We start from the raw sequence: 24,805 nt of genomic DNA, 5'->3' as shown, positions 1-24,805 counted from the left end.
GCTTGACAGAGCGGTGGCCTCAGTAGAAAAAAACTCCCAATAGGGAGGAAGCCATCTCACGCAGAAATGTCTGTTTGCTGCTCGGATGAACGGTGGCCTGACTAGAAACATTTTTCGATAATAAGGCCAACCTGTTCACTACCACAGATTGGCACTACCCACTATATAAGCCTAATGACTCTAAATCAGAGGAGGCCTATGGGAAGGGTATGCATAGCCCATTTAAGTGCAATGTTTGTTTAAAAGGCAGGGCCAGAGCACTTCAGATTGTCGATGCCTCTCCAACCGCGAGATAGTTGGCAAACCTCTCGTCAATTGAGGCATCGACACATACCCGTGTTCGGTACCCCTCAAGAACTGATCGTGCTTGTGTCATCAAGTGTCATCAAGTGTCAATATCTTAGACACGGATCCACACACTTCCTGAAGCGTTTTTCACAAGCCATGGTTACCTTTTGAAGTTTTCAGGTTGAACAAAACAGTCCCTGAAGACGAAAAGAGGATGACATGTTCTCTAGACGCTCCTTTTATACTTCCGGGTCGCACTAGTAGTGACGTCATAGGCTGTCGCCGGTCAATATCGATTGCCGTGATTGGATAGCTTTTCAGACACCGGTTCACGTGGAGGGCGTTCTCCATAGCGTCATCGACGCAGTGCGAGTTCCCTTTCGAAAGGGAACTATATTCTGATGTTTTTTAATAGAATAAGATTATTAAAATCATCATGTTTTCTGGCCAGTTGTTAAAAAGCAGAAATGAACAGAATTATCATTCAGTTTGGTGAAGAAAATCATTGTTAAACATATATCATTTATATTTTTTGTAGTGCACACATTAACTACGTTAGCCTTTAAAATGATTTTTGTTGCAAATTGTCTTAGATGATATCATTGACTGTTTTTTTAGAAAGTCCTTCGGATCCAATGATGTTGATTCTCCATGTAAGATTTCGGTTTCAAATTATGTTGTCCTCAAAATAATGATTATTGAACAGGATTTAATTAAACCAAAAAGGTATTTATTGTTGTTAGTAAGCAACGAGAACTATTTTGAGATTTTCTAGTGGTCTGTACGTATATGCTTCATGAGATTTCTTGTGCAGGTGTAGCATTGTTCTTTAAACCTCCATATGGTGCAGTAATCCTCCATCATGCACATACTACATCTGAAAAAGGTCATGAAACAAGGACACTGGTGGTCTAAAGTGACATGTGTGTGTGATGTTCTGATAATGTTCTTTTACGTTTTGTACCGTAATCTCAGAACCCTTTGTGCTTCGACTCAAACAATACCCCATTAGGATTTATGCATCTTGCTACAGACTGAAATTGTGTTAAATATAGACAGCAATGAGAAAAATCATAACTCATGGGACAAATATATACAAAGGGAAACATAAATTATAGTTTTATATCTGTAGAGCTGATATTCATCTCTGCAAGACTGATATCCACACATGCTTTTATTAACTTGTGAGACCAAATCCTATTTCCAATTTTAATAATAAACCTGGTTATCAGGCACATTTTTATTTCTGGTTATTCGCCCCAGTGGCTATATTGTATAAGTCAAGTACAGTCGAACTTGAGACTGTACACAGCCAGTTGGCTCACATGCTGCGAATTAGATGGCTTAAGTCCAATGGTGCTCCTTCTCACGGCTATGTTTATGTGTGTGTATGTGTGTGTGTCATGGTTTCACGTGCAGTAACTCTTATCAAGGCACTGATCATTATCTATGCATGCCTTAAACACAGTTGCCAGAGGGTTGAGATATAGATAGAGCTCAATTTCGCTTCTTCTGGGTTCAATAATTCAAGCTTAATCGACAGTAAATGTGGCATAATTTGGTTGAAAAATTTAATGAATTAACTCGTCTTTTGACTCGTCCCTTAGCTTAAAAAAAGAAGATCTGACATTTGAGGGTTTAAAGGAATAGTTCAGCCATTTACTCACCCTATAATGTCCTTCCAAACCTTTATGACTTTCTTTCTTCTGTTGAACATAAAGTGATAGTAAGATATCCTGAGAAGAATCTCTGTTTTTTATTTTTTATTACCAACATTCTTAAAATATCTTATTTTGTGTTCCACATAAACTTTCTGCCATACAGGTTTGGAACACCTCATGAAGATTAAATTGACAGAATTTGTCCCTTTAAAGGTTTTGTGCCATTCCGTTGTCATGGTAAATGCTGTTGTAAAATTGAATATAACTTTACAAAGGAAATGTTGGCAAAAAATGTTTCCCCCCCACACTAAAATCATGTTAACATATTTTGTTTACTTCTTGTGGCTATACTTCTGAAAACATTTACAGACACTATAATTCCTTCACTTCTCAAGATTTTTGCTTTAAAAATAAATATATAAAAAGCATTTTTGTGGTAATCAACATTTTGGCAAATGCTGTAGATTAATCTTAACTTGTACTACTGAACCCAGGATTATTTCTTTGAGTTAATAAAGCAAAAGCAGGTGACTATTCATTCATTTGTATAGGCAGAATTAAACTCTTTGAGGAGTGAACACCAAAAGCAGGTGTTAATTAGTATCTCATTAAACAGCTTGACCTGTCATGTCTGCAAAGACATATTCAGCATGTCAGATGACTCATAACTCAAGCATTCTAAAGCACATCTGTTGCTGATAAGGGCTGGTATGATATTTTGATTCTTCTTCTTAGTAAGACTGCAAACTCAACCTCATAACTCAGTCGAAGTGTCCACTCGCTGCCCTCGAGCAAGCCTTGTTCAATGAGTGTGTCATTACAGCTGTGTGACTTTGGCCTCAGGCCGGACGGTTTACGGTGAGCACGCACAGAATGTTGCATTGCTACACTGTCCAAATGCAGCTCTGAATCGTTTGGCCGGCTGTCAGACGACTCCAGCAGAGTCATGGCCCCGCCTGAACTCCATTGTTTATTGTTTCATAACATAAACACGCAGCCAGAATGCAGTCTTCAAATGTTTCTTGAGCACCAAATCAGCATATTAGAATGATTTCTTAAGAATCATGTGACACTGAAGACTAGACTAATGGTGACTTCTGAAATTTCAGCGTTGCCATCACAGGCCCGAAACTTTTGAACAGGAGTGTACTTTATAAACACTAAGCCTAAATTAGCTGAATTTAAGCAAATGCACTACCTGAACTTAAAAAGCCATTGCTGTCTCAGAAAAACTTAAAAGACAGAATGAAGTTTTTGCCGCAATATGGAAAGTTGTGTGTGGAGTGATGAATCACAATGAAACATAAGTTTCATGGTGATGCTGAATAGCGAAAATCTGCTGAAAAAATATAATAATAAATGTATCTCTACCACAATAAAACATGGAGAAAGAGGTGTCATTTTAGTTGCTGGTATCGGTTAGCTACTTTACTGTGAAAAGTCATTCAATGCATTGGAGTACAGGAGAATATTGCAGAATGATTTGTTTCCCACTAATAAAAAGTTTTTATCTAAAGATGAATGATCAGATGTTATTTTTCAACAAGACAATGTTCCTGCCAAAACTGCAAAGACAACCAAGAAGTGGTTTGAGAACAAGTCCATCAGACTGAGTCCAGATTTGAACCCTATAGTGAATATTTGAAGACTTCAGATGCAAAAGCCGCTAAACTCCACCTCCATCAAAAATGAAATAACGATATTGAACGCGAATGCTCTCCGCACATAGGATATGTCCATCAAATACTTTAGCTTCAAACCCGCTAAATTCTAGCCTCAGCCCATTTAGAAATACCGGTTCATTGGCAGAAACCTCTAAACACCACTTCCATTTGCCAGCAAAAGCCTCTAAGTTCAACCAACCAGAAGATGCAAATTGAATCATATAATTTCAAGATGAATGACGGCGTGCGTATGAGCCAGCTTTCAGTTGTCGAGCTGCAAGTTTTTATCCTGTTTTAGATTAAACAAGATGGAGGAGCATGGATGAACCTGTGGTAGTTTCAGTGGCAAAATGAAACATCATCAACATCATAATTCTGCCCATTCTAAAAGGCTAAAAAAAACCATTAAAGTGGCAATGATTTCACGAGTAGCATATAAACACAACAGTGTTTCTTGTGCTGCTGTAACTGACAGAAACGGACATAATCTACATTAAAGAACAGCTCTATTACACATGACAAGGTGAGACTGTTTACTATGTCTTGTCCAAAGAGGTGAACTTAGAGGTTTTTGCAAAAAAGCACACATGGACTTAGCTTAATCAAATTTGTTAAATACCATTGAATTGACTAAAGTGACATTTTTCAAAATAAGACATTTCAATTACTGACTAATAACCTTTTCGTTGCCATTAAAGTTAAATTACTGAACCTAATCTCAAACAAACTGGGAGACATTTTTCAACTACTCATGAACTGTTTGAAGCTGTCCCAAATGGCACACTTCATAAGCACTTTCGGTCTTGTGGACTTACAATGGCTGCCGTGTGCGCGTATCCGTTAAGTCCAAGTAGGGTTTCAGAAGGGGTTTGCAGCCGATATGCGCCCTCGATGCGCACTTTTGTTGAGCCCACACTGTTGCGAATTCTGCAGCAGACTTCTACCCGACAGTCAAAGCGGCTTTACGTAAGTGCGGAAGACTGCTAGTGTTTTGGGTGCCATTTGGGACAGGGTCACTCTTCTTCCTGTAAAAAGCGGTCTACAAGTTTGCCCACATGGCTTAAATTTTAAAAGTTACTTTATCTACAGCATTTTTGCAGTATAATTTCCTGACCATTTGAGATTAAAATGGTTAAAAGACAACAAAATATTTTGCCAGGTTTGGCTTGGCCAAGTAATTGTGCTTATTTGTATCATTATTTACTATAGGAATAATTTTTGTACAGTTGTTATAGGGCAAGTTTTGGCATAGCTTACAGTAGAATGAAATCTAAATCCATAACAGACAATTTTTTTTATTGTTAGTGACTGACTAGTTATAGAGGACCATCAGTATGTCTCCTTCAGGTAAGCTAACACACTTCAGAGATTTAGCTTCCTGTTTGTCCTAGTCAACATAAACCCAGTCTGGAGGTCATTAGTGAATCAGGGCCATGTTTCGGAGTCTGTGCCTAAACTAGGCAACCAGAGGCAAAAAGAGGTGGCCACTGGATTCAGTGGAAACAGCTCATTGTGAGTTCACAAGTTCACCCATGTCACCAACACAACGGATTTGTGGCATTTTTGCACAGTTGTATGTGTACAGGCTTTCACGAAGGTCTGTTTATATCTCCAGGCTCAACATAAGCCAGATTAGTGTAAATTGTGCAGCATATCATTCCAAAGGTGCTGAAAACAGGACCTCATATGGGTTTTAATGCATGAATTAGGTGCTACGGCTGGTAGAGAATCTCAGCTATTTGCTGAAAAAAAAAACCCACTAAATATTAGAAAGATCCTAACATTTGTGTAAACCCCTATCTGAATCAATTTTAAACGTAATCTTTGCTTTGTATAACACTAGTTTTATAACACTGATTATCTTTTTTTAATCTTTCTGGTGAAGTATGGAAGCCCATTTCTGCCACACACACACACACACACACACAAAAACAGGCTTAGTTAAATCATAATCTTGACATAAGATGTCAAAATTATGAGATACTAGGTCACAGTTAAAAAGTCAAAATTATGACAAAGTTGAAATGATGAGATAAAAAGTAATAATTATGACAAATTTGTATTTTATTTTATGTCATTATGACTTTTTATATCATAACTTTTTAGCTCAAAATTGTAGTTAGTATGCTACAAGTATGTACTACTAAGTATGTCATAATTTCAACCATTTTTTATGGTTATAATTATGATTTAGCATCTCATAATTTCAACTTTTTATGTCCAAGCATGATATTTTTATTTCTTATGAAATGGGCTTTCATATAGATGAAGAAAGCTCTTTTTTATTTTCTGTTTATGTACTTCGTTTTGAAACAAGGAGTTTGGAAGATACATATTGAAGGGCTTGTCTATAAAAAAAAAAAACCTGAAAATGATTTACTTCATGTTGTTGGCTACTGGTGGTATTAGTGGGAGGAGCATTGTGATTCTAGAGAGCATCTGATTGGATAAAACTGCCATGTAGGTTACCTTAAATCTAATGCCAGACATGGACTAAAAGGCACAACTCTTTTAAAAATATTTTTTATCTAATTCTTTTTATTTGCATATAAGATTAAAATGTGTGTGGTTGTCTCAGTTAATATACTGAACGTTGCCCGTAGTGATAATAGAGATAATGACAGATAAAGTTGGCAGCAGAAAACATCATTGCATCATTGTTGATGTTTTCAGACTGTCACATCTGGTGTTGACCACTGGGGTATTATATGAGATTCTGTCTCCGTGGTTCTGCTAATAGATGGCTGTTCATTCTCTGTCAGGCTTCGTCACACCTAGGGAAATAATATTCATGCTAATGAACATCAATTGATTTAGATGAACTAGTTAGGTGAGTAACACAAGATAAACTTGCCCTAAGTCATTGATCAGGACATCTCAAAACCTTTTTTTTTTTGTTATAGAGGGCATTAATAACCAGTGTACAGCATCTGGAAACAAGCACAAGATTAGCTCAAAGCAATCACCTTTTTTCTATTCAGATAATCCATTATATAGTTTAATTATATGGACCACTCACTTAAGGACGCAAAACCAATTAATTACACTGTTGTGTCTGATGGGAATAAAAAGAAGACTGGATATCAGCAAAGTTATAAAACTGAGTTCACCGAGGCTGTCTGCCCTAGGGAAGATAAAACATATGGCACTGTCAACAGTCAACAATCCTTGTCTATCCAGTTCTTCTATATTCTCTTCATTTTTTTTACATGAATAAAAAGTACACAACTTAATAATTGCCGTCCAAGTGCAACTGTCAGATTCATGGTTTACTTGTTTGTCAGTCTTGCCATACCTGCAGGGCTCATTGTGGACAGGCTGTTATTGTAAAGGAAATGGCATGTTTCCAAATGTTTCTCCACCCAATGTCAGATCAAGTGTGCTTCATATTTTGGTGAATATTCATGCCTTGAAAATCACTTGCACTGTGCATCTGACTAACTGTAAATTAACACTGTTTTATACTGTTTGGGTTAGGAGTGATATATTATTAAATTATTACTCAAATCTTTCTGAACATCTTACACAGCACATGCATTTAAATAATCAATGTGCTACAGTAGCAATAACCGCTTCTACACCCTTTCTGTTCTAATGAGGCACATTGAAGTACATGAGAGAAATTCTAAGTGCAGTTCTTGAAAAAGTCTTAAGACGTTCTCAAATATTTTCTTAGAAACATCTTTTTGTTTTTCTCAAGGAGAAAATGATTGTCTTTGATGTTATCTGGTGGTTCTTGCGGAAGACTTGCTGATCAACTCAATGAAAAACACATCAAAGTCCTTTTTTTTCTGCCCTGCCTGCAGATTACCGTAATAATCATAATAAGCATGCACACTATTTTCGTTGCAGCTGGCTTGACGAGAGTTCAGCACTCTGTGTTGTGTTTTTTAATGTACCATGCATTTTAAATAGGTATGTTTTAAGAGCCTGTCTGAAGATGAAGCGGTCTGTTGCATTCATTTGTGCATGTGTCTTGCGCGTGTGTGTGTGTGTGTGTGTGTGTGTGTGTGTGGCCTGGTAAACCCTACATTCTGGGGACAAAATGGCAAATATGGCAATATACGAAATCCTTGTCCTTGTGGGGAAATTTTATGGTCACCTTGAGAAAAACAGATTATAAATTATACTAAGTGATGTTTTTTGAAAATGTAAAAATGCAGATTGTTTTCTTTAATGGGTAGGTTTAGGGGTAGGGTGAGTGTAAAGGGATATAATATACAGTATGTACAGTATACAAATCATTATGTCTGAAAGTCCCCTTAAAACATTAAAACACAACATGTGTGTGTGTGTGTGTGTGTGTGTGTGTGTGATATCCAAAATTTAAGAGGTTATTTAGAATATAAAATATTCTTCACTTATATTTAGAAGAAAATAGCAATTAAGAAGAATTATATTCTTAAGAATGATGGTTATGATTCACAAAGCAGTGCTATTTGCCTGCTGTAATTAATGATTTGCATAATTCATATTACTGTATATAATTCCTAATTGTGTGTGCACAAACTAGTATAGGCCTACTATATATTACAATGTATTTATTTTCATAATTGTATTCATTTTCATTTAAAAAAAAAAATCCTAAAAGAAATCACTTGCTCTTTTGGATGCCTGAATTAGCTTCTTTTTCTTTTTGCAAGAAATCTGTTTCATAATTTTTTCACAGATTCTTTTTTTTCCCCACTTCTTCATAATTTACAGCTTCAACACAATTAGTGCGGCACCCATGTTGGGCAACTCATTTCAGATGAAGAATATATGAATTCAGGTCATGGTATATTAAGAGAATGTAAATGCATTTTACTGACGTTGCAGTTGACCCTTTGGTAGGTCCAGGTCTTAATAGCACTCCGGGGACCCACAATTCTCTGCAGGCCGCTCTGCGTAGTGCGCGGAGTGGGTGCGGTGATAATGTTTAGGCTGTCTCACTTTGGTTATGTAAGCCGTTTGTCCTCTATCCTGTTTGTTTTACCTAATCTACCTTTAGCTTTTGCCGCATTCCAAGTTTTGTTACATAAATACTCTAGACCGAAGAGGAGGTGGCTGTCTGTAAGAGCGGTCACTGTTTGCACAATGAATGGTGATCCTCTTGAAGCTGAGCAGGACTCATTTTCTCTGGCTTTGGTTAGCATCTGTACATCTGTGTGCTGTGAAGTCTGATAACTTAACACCCACCTTAACTGATAGAGATTCAGCGTAACTATCGCAGCATGTTCTATTTCTGCCCATTGCTCTGCATAGAGCCAGGAGAAAGACTGCTGCTTTATCGCTCTGTTGAGATTGATACGTGACAGCTCCAGCGCAGTGCATTCGAGCGGTTATATGGTTTGTTATTTTTGCATTCCTGATCCATCTGTCAGTCTTCTTTCTCAACCCTGCCAGTATCTTTCTGCAGATCTCAGCTGATGCAGCAGCACGTAAGCAGCAATAAATATTCACAATCCAAATAATATAGCAAATGCCAAAACCTTGCACTCCATTTCTTCTCGTAGTTTTCAAGTTGGGCTTGAACATGTTGAATTATTATTATGCTTATTTCCGTACATGACCGGTAAGTGGTCACTACAGTTTCAATTCACAATTACTTCCTTCGAAATAATTTAGATTGTGTAATTGCACAGGGAACAATAAGTAATTCTGTATAAGGGTGTAGCATCGTCTAAAAAAATCCTTCCTCTCTGTCCTTGAAACTTGGTTATTAAGTACTGTATTATGTCTCTTGCACTGACATTTACATACACTACAGTTTCTGCTGAACGAATGCAATTGGGCCATTCCTACTGTGCAGTTTATTTATATATGAAATTGACAAATTTAAAAGATAGAAAGTGCTAGATTAATCTCTTATCATTACATCATAATTAAATTAACTTGAAATAAAACTTGTTTTGAGTGGATGTTGCTATTTTTGTCGTGTCCCTTCAGGCTTTGCATTAACTATTATGCAAATATTCCAAGTATCTCTTAATTTCCCCCCATTTGTTTTATTTTGTTATCAATTGATAGGTTATTCCTAAATAATTTGTGCAAATCATTTTGTTTATATATATATTGCACCCCCCCCCCCCCCACCCCACCCCTCCTTAAATTGCAAAACATGGCCATATTTTTTTTTAAATATATATATTCAGTTTACAGTGTTCAAAAGGCATTGCATAAGAGGAATGACCCATATTAATGCAGGGCAATTTGATAATGCAATCAAAACAGGGCTTCTAAATCCTTGAGTATTTTGAGTAAACCACTCGCTTACAGAGGTATCTCTGAATATTTTTGATGAAATCTGAAGATGAAAAGGCATATCTACTGCTTTTTGCTTGTTTTTCTTGCAAACCCCCCCCCCCCAAAAAAATACATCAAACCTAAAGCTAGAAAAAATGCCATATGATCTCAATTCATGGTAAGTTAGACTGCAATTGCACATGCGATGGATGAGAATCTGTAGATAGTTGCATCTGTCCTCACTTTACCCCAGACCTTTTTTTTTTATTACCTTCCTTATTACCTGTCTGTTTCCAGAGAATCACTTCAAGCATTGTTTACATGCACCATCTTACGTAACATATAAGACATTTTATTATTTTATCAAAGAAAGGCCAATATGTTCATGTTTTGAAGAATTCTTCAAAGCATTCAACATCTAACGTAAACTCTGTTCGTCAGGTTTTCTTAATCGAGCAGGTTTGTGATAGTTATCAGCATTTGTTGTACATGTAAACTCCCTCACTGACCACATAGGCAAGGGTTACTTCAATAACACACAGTCACACTTGAGTAGATGGCGAAAACGGAAGTGAAGTTTGGAATCTAACTTCTTCTAAGAGAGGGGAGGCAGGTCACACATTCACTTCATTATCTATACCAATGAAATATCCACCAGCTAAAGTACTTGTCATCATTAATTGGTGTTTTTCTTTTAAGCACGAAACACAACAGCAGCAGTCTCGCAGTATGCCGGTCATAAGGGCGCTCTGTTTTATAACAGTGAACACTGACCTACTTCCTGCAAAAGCAGTCACCTTGTCAGCCCTTTGCTTTGTCTTTTTCTTTTTTTGCTCCATGGCAAAGAACGTTTGGTGCAGAACAAGAGAAAGAGGGGCTCGCTGAACAGTTTAATAAAGCTAGACCTCTCCACATCATGCACAGCGAGCGTTGCGGTGCTGCCGGGGCGATTAGCTCACCGGGGCCTGCCAATCGACTCCCTCGCAGGAGACCCCTGCTAACCGGCTAACAAATTGAATGTGTGTTTAGATGGACGAGGGAGAATTAGATCAGCTCTCTCGACTGTGTCAGAAAGACGCTGTGAAGTTACTACCCGCACCGGGCCTTGAGAGGGGCCGTGCCTCTGAGACCCAGAGGCTTGTTAAGACTCAAGGATGTTGTCAGAATGCTAACCAGACAATTACCGTGCACTACTGATTAAAACGAGAGCACACTCATTATCAAAGTTGGGGCGGGGGGAGGTACGTGCTAAGCCTATCTTGTCGTTAACGTATTGTTAGAGCCTTACTGTTCATTTTAAATGAGCTCTGCTATGTGTGTTTTTTTATGCACACCATAGGAGTCTTTGAAAGGGTGACTTTCACCCGCTCCGCAGGGCATCCTTATAAGAGGCTCTGCCCACTCAGGCTATGTCAGGTTTCACTGGGCAATTTAATCAGATTTCTGCCAAGTCAGCCAGACTATTTGGAGTATGTGCTTCATTTTCAATGTTTCAATTTCATTTTGGAGGGCAGTGGATATAAAAATCTCTCTTTTTGAGATTCCAACATCGTCCCGTTTTCTGCCACTTAATGTTGTTCAGTATTTATTTCTGTATTTTAAGACTCCAATAGATTAGGTATAATTTGACTATTTTGAAAGCGGAATATTATATATGGGTGCAGTTGTGTTAGATATTGTACAGTCAGACTTCCTGAATGATCTGGAGCAAAATTGTGAGACATACGCTGTGAGTCAGTGACATATGCCGTGCCCTTTGGGTGCCCAGTAACAATGTGGGAATTACGTGATTTCTGCAGTGCTAAAATAGTCGGGCTCAAACCGCCCTGTAGAGCAGGACAAACTTAGCTCAAACCTGGGGTGTTATTTATGGGTTATTTTATTGAAATAGGCAGGTCAATGACATGGCGGTATTTATTTTTTGTCCTGGGTCTGTTCATTTATGAATTGAATCTATTAATTATAATTATGCAATTATATAATATACAGTAATTTATTGTTTATTACTGTTACTTCTCCTACTACTAGGCTACTTGTAATAATAATAATTGAATAATTTCTGTGCAACCAACATGCAGAAAACATACCTTGAAATTTGCAATATTTGTGCCAAATAAAATGTTTATCATATACTTATCACAAGACCTTTTAGAGTTATTAAATTGAATATTTTCAATGGTATAAAGGTTTTACAAAAACTAGGTTAAAAAATATATATATTTTCCCTTTTTTATCTTGGAAACCTCTTCTTTTTTTTTTACCCGTGTCTGAAATAAAATTGGCAGTTCATTGATTAAATGTGTGTTGATTTACTTCCATTTATCTTATTTCGGGTTTTCCAGATATTTTCAAATATCAAATGCTTTAAGTTTTTTTGGTTATTTCTACAGTTACCCATGAACTGCCACTGCAACACATACGACATAACTACTGTATTTCTAATCATGAGAACATTGCGTTATATCATTAATGTGGTTTGTCACTTAATGTCTCAAGTACAATTTACAGGTATCATTTTATTTTCTCTTATTTCAGTGCGTCTTTGAGACACACGTCTTCGACAGCCAAAGTGTGTCTGGTGTGTGGAGACGAGGCGTCAGGATGTCACTATGGGGTTGTAACATGTGGAAGCTGCAAAGTCTTCTTCAAAAGAGCAGTAGAAGGTAAGACTCTCATCTGTATTCTCATTTATATTTCTCTCTTGCTGTTGAGAAATGTCTTTATGTCATATTAACAGGATGAATCCTTGCTGAAAAGGCCAGTTTAAAGCAGTATGAATTCCTGGTTGGTTTATGCATAATATTTCATAGAGTTCTAGAAATTGCAATCATTCTGGATGGCGAGAAATGCATTTTAATTCAATTATTTATTTATATATATATATATATATATATATATATATATAAATTGAATCGTAATTCAATTAAATTGTAAATAATCATATATATATTAGATCTATAAGAGATGCATTTAATTACAGATTATACATGTACTATACAACTCTTTAATAGTTAATCTAAATGAAAATAAGGAAATCCCATATACTGTAGAGATAAACTAATATTAACCATATACTGCTGCACAATACTTGGTAAAGTAGACCCAGGCCTGGATTTTTATCCCTCTAAATTCAGGTAACAATGTCCTATGGGATAATTCACATCTGATAGGAGGAGTGAAATAGCATTAATGTTATCAGGAAACTTTCAGGGACTTTCAGTGGACTTTTCAGTTTATTAGCACCAATACATTGTTATCACAGCCTCTTCAGAAAGGTGCAAATTGCTGATTAAGCAAACAGACACATCCAAACTCCACAGAGCATCTATAACAGCCAAACAGACTAGAGAGATCTTTATTCAAAGAAACAGCTGTATGTACTCTAGATATTGTTGCTGAAGAAAACTTGTAAAAACCTTGTAGAAACTTCTAAACTTTTTTAATTTGAAGTGTAAATTAAGACAGCATCCGTGGCATGCTGTCGATTACACAGACAACAACAGCTAGATGTTCATTTGAAAATAACCCTGAATATTCCATGTTTTTCATATAGTAGACAGTAATATCTTGCAGAAAATTCTGTCATCAATTACTCACCATCATGTTGTTCCAAAACCACCTTCATCTTCGAAACGCCAAAGGTATTTTTAATGAAACCTGAGATATTTCAGTCCGTCCATTGAATGGTTATGCAAACCAAAACTGTCATGCTTCAAAATTTTCATAAAGACATTGCAAAAGTAAGCCATATAAATCAAGCAGTTTAATTCTGCAATAACCAATGAGCTTCGTTCTCGTACATCAAGCAAGTACAGTTGATTATCCGCTTACCATATTTGATGTGCTCCATATTTGTATGTGTGTTAACTAATATTTATATGTGAATAAAAATGTAATCTGTTCATCACATAAAGCGATCATGTCTCTTCAGAAGACTTCAGTTAAACTGCATGATTCATATGGATTACTTTTGCAACTTCTCTCTGGACTTTGTTACGCGTCAACATTTTGGTTGCATGGACTTTCAATGGAGGGACAGAAATTTCAGGTTTCATTACAAATATCTTGTGTTTTGAAGATTATCAAAGGTTTGAAGGGCTTGGAATGACATGAGGATCAGTAAATTCATTTTCATTTGGGGGGTGGGGCTAGGGGAATTCACTATTCCTTTATGTCAATACATGGCTCTCTGGAATTCTTGATGGGTCAAATAGTTTCGTATAATGACCTAGTTTCACATTACCTGTGAGACACATTTCATGTCCATTTATTTATTATTTGTAAATCAGCGTGAAAACTTGCTGCATGAATACAGTCATTATTGCAAAATAAACATTTCAGGGTGATACAAGACCCTTACTCTTCATGTCGTGTCTTGTTCATCCTGTCAGGGTTTATTCAGAGATAATGACCGGCTGAATGTACATTATGCTGTAACATTCACTATTACACAAATTTAGTAATTTATTAGTTAATGATAGTAATAGATGAAGTTATTAAAGCGTGTGTTTATATCAAGCATTTTCTCATGTCATGATTGTTCCTAAGAGCCCTGAATGAGGTCACACCTCAAGGGCATTCAGAAGTGCAGCCGCTTTCCCGACACCACAGCAGAGGTAGTGCTGTGTAAGAGTGTGCGCTCCATTACCTTACCTGACCTCAGCCTAGTTACCATCTGAGAGAGAGAGAGCGAGAGAGAGTGGGGGTGGAGGGAGGAGGCAGAGAGAGAGAGAGAGCGATTGTGAAGAGTGAGCTAGGGGAAGAAGGAGAGTGAGCAGTAAGATTGGAAACGGATAAAACGTTAGACACAGTGAGGGAATAGACAGAGACAGGTCTGTTTTAAAACCTAGTCTTGCTGCCTGATGCCTAAATGGGCAGCTGCCTTCTAAGGCAGTATCCTGACTGTTATAAGAGAAAGATTTTGAAATGCTTTACATAGGCAGTAATTTAACACAAATAACGCTCCACACAAGGGAGACTCGACAGGCAATTGATTTCAGTGGAATTTGTCATTAGCATGTTGCTAAGCTAACAGCACAAGGTTTTCCAGCCCTGTTCCTGGAGGCACACCCAACAGTACACAGGATGTCTCACCTATCTGAGCCATCCATTTCAGGTCCTGGGAGTCTCTACTACTGAGCTGATGAGTTCATTTGTGGAATTGTTTTTAGGAATTGTTCGAAAATGTGTACTGTTGGTGTGCCTCAAAAAAACATACTCTAAATACTCAGCTAACACAAATAGGCCTACTGGCAACAAAAAAAAGAAGATCTTATTTACACTGTAATTTTTAACAATTCACTTTAGTATTTAACGCGTTTCTCTTGCCTCATTTGCCACAAAGTATAAATGTGATGCTTTCTAAAGGTGTGGTTACATTAGAAAACTTTTGGTGAAATTTCTGTAATAAAACAAAACAAAAACAAAACTCTGACCGATTTTTATTTATTTATTGTCGCTGTGTATCAATGGTGGTAGCAATGTATGAGGTCACTTTTTAGTTTTTCTGTTGGTCATCACAGAGATTATGTGCATGACCAATGTCAGCCTGTTCTGAAATCTGAAATCCCCTCACATGAAATTCCAGATCACATGGATTTCTTTCGAAATGACTGGATTTCACTAGTAAAATTTAACTAACAATGTTAAATGTGACCACACCTTTAGAATTTGGCCAAAACAATGCATCTCAGGAGGCAGCATAATTAAGATGGCTACCTTTTGGAATAGCCTTCCTATTGGGAGCTCTCTCTGGTACGAAAGAAAACCGCAAAAGGAAAATATTGCAGTCACCACTTAACAACCTCTGTTGTGTAGTTGCTGAGTTGTTCAGATAATAACTAATAGCATCATAAACACTTGTTTCTGTGGGAATAGTGTGAAGTGGCCATATGGTACTAGCTAATTCTCAACAGACTTTTATTAGGAGCTCTACAGCTGTTCAGTCTGAGCACTAAAATATTTGTTCCTTTATTATAAGAATTTGTAATTACATTTGGCACTAGGGATAGACGAGTTTCACTGTGTTGGTTTAGCTGTAGGGTTTGGGACCTCCGGCATGGAGAGGGACAACCGCTAAATGAAAGGAATCCACATACAATGTTTATAGTGTTTTAGCTGTTCCTGGTGTTAGACGTCTTTATAAAGGCATGTCTCCAACCCTTTTTGACTCTGCTGGTGTTAGAGCTAGTACCCAATTTGGAACCATTCTGTGCATTTCCAAAAAAAAAAAAAAAAAAAAACCTGTGCACCGAAATGCACATGCTAGTGTTAGGGGAACAGCACTCATGCGCTGCTTTGAAAACTGGGGAGCTCAGGAAATAAAGTTTATGCTTAGAGTTTTACTGGCCATGGACATCATGCGTATTATTGATGATCAAAAACGTTTAGAATGGATACACTTCAAGCATTTTCTACAAAATTAGGGAGGCCCGATATCCTAGCACGGACAAAAAGCAATGAAAGCAATTTTTGCAGCAAATCGGTCTATTGCATTTCAATTTAACATTTTGTATTGTGGGATGTGAAATGTATCACAGTTGCAGTACAATGCCAATAAAACATTTATTTGAGTATAATCAAAATAATGGCATGTAAACAGATTTAAAGAGGTTTGCTCAAGTCATGTAAAATCTTAATGCGAGTAATTTCTTATTCTGATTATTGGCATATATATATAAATATAGGTACTGCCACACCATCAAGGTTTTTAATGTTTGAGATGTCCTTCCTCGATAAAAAAAAAGATAAAAAAAAAAAAAAAAGTATGAGGCAGTTTTTCTATCTACAGTTTTCCCATCAACACACTTCCTCATCACTTGTCCATTTTCAAACTCCCATGCAAACCACAGTCTGTAGCATGGCTGTGATTTCCATATGGGTTGTGCAGTGATTATTATTCAGACAGCTCAGCAGATGCTTATTATTCAAAAGCCATCAGTGTCTTGGCATGTCATCATGTTTAATGATATTCAACTCACCATTATATTGAACTTGCTAGACCATTAAAGGGGGTCCCAGTGGTGGTGGGTGGACAGGTTTGAGAAACACTGTGGTAGACCATAATGAAACAAGAGACCTAATTTCAGAGGAGTTTTTGAAACTTTTCTGTGACTTTTGTAATTGACCCTTCGCTAAGCCATGCCCGAAAACCGCCACAGGCCAATCGTGGCTTAGCAACCGTAACTAGGCGCGGGAGGTCTGGCAAGCTTTCGAGCGAGGGAAACTTGCCGAAGCGTTGTGCAAATCTGATACCCGGTATCCTAAAAGTTTGGACAGGGGGGTGGAATTTTTATCCTTCCCGAAACCTAAAACCCAAGGGGAGAAATTCCGGGATGACAGGATTAACAAAAACACCTACGTTTGCTCCACGACGTGTGAGCAGTAGCCTGGCGCGCTAAAAAATATAAGCGGGAGAATGTTATCATTGCAAAGTGGTCAGGCTAATGTCTTGTGTTTATTCCACAAGATTTATGGATAAGCTGTTTGATTTATAATTAATATAATATAATAGCTGGGACCTATAGGCTTTAGCTTTAATTTTGATTAAATTATTCTCTGATCAGTTGCATATTATGCCGTGAATATATCCCTCGAATGCATACTGCAGTCCCTTTTGTCTTGCTCTCTCAGATATTTCACCTGTTCGCCAAAAATTACTAATTATCTCCTTGGGAATGTCTGACACCGGTGCATTCATACTGTAATTAGACGTGCCAGGCGCGAAAGCTTGTCAGGCGTAGCAACAGTAACTAAGGAGGGCGGAGCTTAGCGAAGGGTCAATTATAATACTGATGATCTACTTCCGAGGTTTTAACATGACGTATGGGTCTATATATGACAGTTATTTGTGTATTTTGTATTTGGAACAGAAACATGCATCAGTATGTGAGTGAGAAACTCATGGAAATACAACAACAACAACAACAACAACAAAACTCAGCACCTGATGATGCCAATAAATACAAATTACCAGGATACTTAATGATTTCTTTGCAAGGGAAAAAAATAAATAATTAAATTTCATAATAATAATAATTTAATATATATATATATATATATGAAAACTATAATGTGACTTATTTTAATTTTTTTCTTTTTTTCATGAATGCAGAAAAAAACATAAATATTAGTAGAATTGTTTTCTATTGTTTTCTATTCTGAATTTTCAGCATCATTACTCCAGTTTTCAATGTCACATGATCCTTCAGAAATCAATATGAGTCATGAATATCAATATTTAAAAGTTATACTGCTTAATATTTCTGGGGGAAATGTGATACATTTCAAGGTTTTGTCAAAAGAACAGCATTTATTTGAAATAGAAGAGTATACATTGTTTTATTAATCAAACTTTTGTACATTGTATATTGCAGTCACGTATAAAGTCACAATTGTGAGATATTTTTTTTTGGAAAACAGAAATGGCTTCCATAATTTACAGCCCTAAGGATGAATTTGAAATATGACAAAAATTGAAACTCCACAAACTCCACTTTCTCATGCTTGAGTTTGACAGACATACATACTGAAACATGACAGAATTCAGAGTGCTTTCATTGGTCAGTGACGTGCACTGTGGTGTTAACAGGTCGAACAACAATACAGTCCACTAAACAGGTCATACGTGTCATTTTTTCCTCACCTCAAATAACCCTCTGTGTTTGCCTATGCACCGCTGCTTTCAGTATCTGCCATCTCTTCCGTCTTCTGGGTGATACCTTTGTTCTTTGACATCAATGCAAAATGAGACACCCTTTGTGTTTAAGCAAATCGGATGACGGCTATCACATATTGGCATCTGTGTTTCCAACATCAATATATTTAGGACATAGGTCATGACCCTGTATTTTTTATATGTCTGAGGTTACAAAAGGCTGTTTTCTGGTCAGTTGATGACAGCTGCTTCTTACTGTTTCGATTTAGCATTGCAACCACAACAACTAATTCTGATTCTGAGCAATCTTAGTTTATTAATCTGTATGTTGCCCTCAAGGCAGCTCTAAGCATAATGCACAGCAAAAAAAGATTCATTTCCATGTACAGTACAAATATATAACACGTTTTTCCACTGGAAATTAAAGCACTGTTTGACGTTCTACACAGATAAAGCTGTAGCTTTTCAACCTTGGACCAGATACAATTTCTAACAGGAAAGCAGAGGACTGCAAAGTGCAGGAAGTACACGTGTGGAAATAACAAATGATGAGAGGAAACTGGAAAAAAGTATTTTCATAAATGATTACAGCTGCGCTATGGTCTGTAATTTAACTCTCATGTGTCTGTTCATACAGTAATCCCTCTGAAGACTGAATCTGGTCGTGCTGGAAGAACACAGAAAACAAGAGTTATTAGCTGCCGTTTACATAAAAAAAAGAAAAAAGAAACATTTAGCAGAAATAAATCAGTCTCCTACTTGAGAAATTGAAATTGGTAATGCCATAAACTGAAAGGGGATTCGCACTGTTATTTAATCGGTGGAGGTCATGGAGCTGTTGGTTGCTATAAGCTACTAAAGCAAGTGCTGCATTGGGTGGTGGATCATTTTCTTAACTCCCTTTGCTAGTCAAGCTCAGCTAAACTTTTTTTCGCATCACTGACGGTTGTTAAAAGTCAGAGGTCACTGAGTCTCATTGAAAATGGCAGTCTGAACACCCCTGATTTCCTTAATGATGCAGAGTCACATGTTTGGAAGAGATTTGAAGTACATGGTGAAAGAACTAGACAGATGCTGATTCATTGGTCTGTGTTTTTCTATGCTACGTGTTGTAGCTAACGGCTAATGTGAAAAGGGGCGGCTTATTCATCTTGGTCTAAATGTAGGTTAGATATATGACACTGTATTACCTTGAGTTTTCATGGTAATACAGTGTCACATATCTAACCTACATTTAGATTTGAAAGCTTGACGTAAGGAGAGCCACTTTGAAGGAGAAGTTAATGTGTCCAAGTTAAAGCCAGAAAGGGCTGGAAAACTGCAGAAAAAATAAATAAACTTGTGAATACTGCACTATATGCGTCTCACATGGATTTACTTTTTTAAATGTCTGCTTCATTTGTAAGCTGACAGGCTAGGGTTTCCGTGCATCGCTCTATCATGAATGACGTAATTGGCTAAAAGTATTTAGCCAAGTATAAAAGCATTTAACATGCACACACTTAGGTTGATTTGAAATGGTTGAAATAGTATTCCAAATTCAGCCTTAATATTGATTCAATTCAATTCAATTCACATTTATTTGTATATCGCTTTTCACAATACACATCGTTTCAAAGCAGCTTTACAGAAAATGCATGTATCGACATTACCATTTAAAGTGATCTGTTGTCAGAGGTAACTGTCTAAGTTATGTATTTCAGAAATGTAATAATTTAAGGCAGAAAAAAAATGAATATTTGTTTGTAAACAAATGATTATTAAACTCACTTTTGTGGAAACTAATGACATTTGGTACAATGTGTATGAGGAGTTGAATTTGTTGGATTAAAGACATTTCAGGCTAGAAGTGGCTAAAGAAATCAGCAGTAAAACTTTTCTCAACCTTACGTCGTTTCAAACCTGCATTAATTTCTTCTGAGGAACACACACAAAGGAGGAAAAAAAGAAAAGAAAAAAGTTGGGCTAATTCAATACAAATATAGTACAGGGTGGGCCATTTATATGGATACACCGTAATAACATGGGAATGGTTGGTGATATTAAAGTCCTGTTTGTGGCACATTAGTATATGTGAGGGGGCAAACTCCTCAAGATGGGTGGTGACCAAGTCGGCCATCTTGGATACAACTTTTGTTTTTTCAATAGGAAGAGGGCCATGTGACACATCAAACTTATTGGTAATGTCACAAGAAAAACAATGGTGTGCTTGGTTTCAACGTAACTTTATTCGTTCATGAGTTATTTACAAGTTTCTGACCACTTATAAAATGTGTTCAATGTGCTGCCCATTGTGTTGGATTGTCAATGCAACCCTGTTCTCCCACTCTTCACACACTGATAGCAACACCGCAGGAGAAATGCCAGCACAGGCATCCAGTATCCGTAGTTTCAGGTGCTGCACATCTCGTATCTTCACACCATAGACAACTGCCTTCAGATGACCCCAAAGATTTTGTTCAGTGATGAGGCAAACTTTTATGTGAATGGTGAAGTTAACAAACAAAACCACCGCTATTGGTCTGACACTAACCCACATTGGATGGATCCCTCCAAGACTGTTGGAACAACAAAAGTGATGGTTTGGTGTGGGGTACAACGATAGTGGGTTCATTCTTCATCAATGGAAACCTCAAGGCCACTGGATATTTGAAATTGCTACATGATGATGTGTTTCCCTCTTTATGCACTGAAGCTGGCACGTTCCCTGAGTTTTTCCAGCAAGATGGTGCACCACCACATTATGGGTGCCAGGTCCGAGCATTCCTAGATGAACAGTTTCCTGGAAAGTGGATTGGTCGTCGTGGGCCAGTTGAATGGCCCCCAAGGTCTCCCGATCTGACCCCCTTAGACTTTTATCTTTGGGGTCATCTGAAGGCAATTGTCTATGGTGTGAAGATACGAGATGTGCAGCACCTGAAACTACGGATACTGGATGCCTGTGCTGGCATTTCTCCTGCGGTGTTGCTATCAGTGTGTGAAGAGTGGGAGAACAGGGTTGCATTGACAATCCAACACAATGGGCAGCACACTGAACACATTTTATAAGTGGTCAGAAACTTGTAAATAACTCATGAACGAATAAAGTTACGTTGAAACCAAGCACACCATTGTTTTTCTTGTGACATTACCAATAAGTTTGATGTGTCACATGGCCCTCTTCCTATTGAAAAAACAAAAGTTGTATCCAAGATGGCCGACTTCTAAATGGCCACCATGGTCACCACCCATCTTGAGGAGTTTGCCCCCTCACATATACTAATGTGCCACAAACAGGACTTTAATATCACCAACCATTCCCATGTTATTACGGTGTATCCATATAAATGGCCCACCCTGTACATTGTGACTCACTTTAACCCTTAATAAAGCACCCAAGAATTTCAGGAAAAGTGTATGTGGCTCACTAAACATTTTCCAATTGCTCCGATTGGTTTTGGTGAAAAACAGCCCAATATGTAAGCAATTTTAACAGTAAAAAAAAATATGGTGGTGAAAAGACCACCTTTTACAGGACTGGAGTGTGAAAAGATAATTGATGCACAGGCAATCTTATGGCGCAATGCACTGTCATTGTCTTAAATTCACCCAAACGGATAATCATTAAAATATTTCCTTTTATGTCCTGCAGAAGAAAGAAAAAAGGTTTGGAATGATATGAGGGTAAATTATAGTAAATGATATATGATACTTTTCGGTTAACTATTCCTTTAAACTCAATTTGAATTTTAGTATTGTCTCACCAAGGAAACTGTCTTTCAACACTAAAAGCACACTAAACTTTGAGAAAACAATAGCTAAACAATGACATACTACTGTGATAGACCATAATATGCACTTGCTGTGATTCTTTAAGGCAATAAACAAACACCACACAGATATAGATCCACAACCTACAGTGTGCTGAAACGCTATTACAATACTTGACGTTCCTCTTTCGTCCTCAGGCACACAAACACAAACGTCTCTCTGCTACCTTTGTCCATAAACACCTTTACGAACACACGTGCGCCGATACAGTCACACAGAGCACGATACAGTCTATGTAAGTGCTTCTGTTGGGATAATGATTAACAGGATTTGTGGGGCAGCTGCGGAGAGTGGTCAGAGAGTCAGCCGAACAGATTTCAGGTCTGATTTGCGTCTGTATTTGGGTGCTGAGGCGGAGGAGGGCTTCGTTGTGTTTCCTGTGTCGCAGTTTACGGTTTTTTAGAGCAAGAAAAATGGGCTTATGTAAGGGGTCATGTGATTTAGCCAGAAATAGTGGCGAGGCTACAGCTGCTGTTGCTCCGTTTGCAGATCCTGGGCTTTTTTGGCAGCTTTTAGACAGACTCGCTGAGCATTTTCCCCACCACCGAAAACACTCATTGTGCCTGTCTGCAGCCACACGGTCCATAAGCGCTAAAGGAAAGTGCCCTCATGTAGGTAGCACGTCCTTCCCATGATGCACGAGTGAAAGAGGGGGTGGAATATGGGTAAGAGAATGAAAGAGAGATGTACATGGCCACAGTGCCTGGATGCGGCCCTGCGGCGCGCTGCTCCGGCCCGTGGAGCGCGTGGGTGTGCGGCGAGCCAGTGGAGCGGAATGGTGCTCTGAAACGAGAGCTGTGGCCTTGGCTGATGAAGGCAGCGCATGAGGGATTCTCAGGCTGTTACGGTCTCTGTCGTAGTAGCCCGCGCCAAGACATCAGCCAACCCATGACACACTCAAAAACACTATTTGGGATGGCTCATTTGTGCTCTATGATAATAGTGAGGGGGCGTAAAGTGTAGGACAGCTGTCTTCTTTTCGTCTGATACTTACATAGAGATGACCAGAATGCATCACTGTGTCCTTGTGAAGGTCCCACTTTGACTAATGCATGTAACTGACATCTTTCTTTTTTGTGTTCCATAATAAATGTAATTAAATTCATATTATATTGATGAATTATTCAAATTAACCAAAATTTTTTGAAAAAAAGGTGTTAAATTGACAGCTCATTATTCATCTGACCATGAGAGAACTAATTGTTAATTTCTGTAACAATTCCGACAGAAAAAAAAAGGATACAGACATGGAGATTTTTACAGAGATCTTGAACACTTTCTATGTCTTCTTGCAGGTCAGCACAACTACCTGTGTGCTGGGAGGAATGACTGTATCATTGACAAGATTCGGCGGAAAAACTGCCCAGCCTGCAGGGTACGGAAGTGTCTACAAGCTGGGATGAATCTTGGGGGTAACTGAATTTACTTACTATGGGACTAAAATCTGTTGTGAAATGATATGAAACAATTATACCGTCACCTGAGATCATAAATCTTAAAATATATCCAAGAGATTAAAAAATATATATATTATTGTGAATGTTATAATAAGAGGCACTGCCTTTGTAGTAAAGCTTTACAATGTTCCACAGAAAGTTTTTTTTTTTTTAATAAAAGGTAAGTGACTTAAAAGAACATATTGAAAAGTACTTCACATACATCTGTGTTTTCAATATAATTGCAACACAATATGAGTGTGTACTTGGGGAGCGGTTTAAAACTTTGATAGTGTGGTTGATTTCAAAAAGCTTTTGGTTGTTGGTGTAACAAATGCTAGGCAAGGGTCACACTGATTGGGGACACCTTATTATTAAACCCAACAAACTATGGGTTTTCCTGTGTACATCACTACGGCCATGTAAACTCCTGAAAAGGACACATTAGGTAAAGATTAACTAGTGATTCCAAATTTAGAAACGGACAAAAACACAAGCACAAAGACCAGGAGAAACAAAAAGTTGTAAGTAGAGTGATTTGGCCAGCTCTGATCAAAGCCACGTGTCTACATGGTTGGGTTGCTAAATGTCAGTTTGTTGGGGGAAAGTTTCTTAAATAAATAAAATAAAATACAAATAAGTTTAAAAAATGTGTGTGTCTCATATATATAGTTTATCTTACACCATCTATCATCACTGAAATAGCTTTAGGTCAGTAAACAAGATTTCCTGCAGTCTATGTTCTGTCCATTCTGTCCTTTTAAGAGCATCTTGAAAGCAATACAAACAAATATTCACCTACCTGAAATGACATAAAGTTCCAATATAGAATGAGAATTATGGTGTTTCTTTGATGTCATTACTTGAAGAGGGGTCATTCTGCTTTTTTACCTATTAGGATAGATGACAAATAACATGGGCATGAACTATTTAAATACAGGGTTTTCAGACAGTTTAATGACTATATATATATATATATATATACCTATGGTGTTTACTGACACATTTAATCTATTTTTTTTTCTTTCTTATATAAGCATATGATTTGAAAACAGTTAATAATGT

General features: G+C 37.5%; 1 protein-coding gene across 2 annotated transcripts in view; it reads left to right on the top strand.

Moving 5' to 3' along the window:
* The window catches only part of nr3c2 (nuclear receptor subfamily 3, group C, member 2), a 75,095-nt gene that overhangs the window by 34,317 nt on the left and 15,973 nt on the right, over positions 1-24,805 (top strand). For both annotated transcript variants that reach the window (XM_084401517.1, XM_084401518.1), the window contains 2 exons: positions 12,374-12,501; positions 23,600-23,716. In XM_084401517.1, coding sequence (XP_084257643.1) covers positions 12,374-12,501; positions 23,600-23,716 — 245 coding nt within the window. The remainder of the gene's footprint in view (positions 1-12,373; positions 12,502-23,599; positions 23,717-24,805) is intronic.

Source organism: Rutilus rutilus, assembly GCF_951802725.1.
Source record: "Rutilus rutilus genome assembly, chromosome: 2".
Lineage (NCBI taxonomy): Eukaryota > Metazoa > Chordata > Actinopteri > Cypriniformes > Leuciscidae > Rutilus > Rutilus rutilus.
Note: the sequence above shows the minus strand (reverse complement) of the source record. Positions and strands in the feature narration are given on the sequence as shown.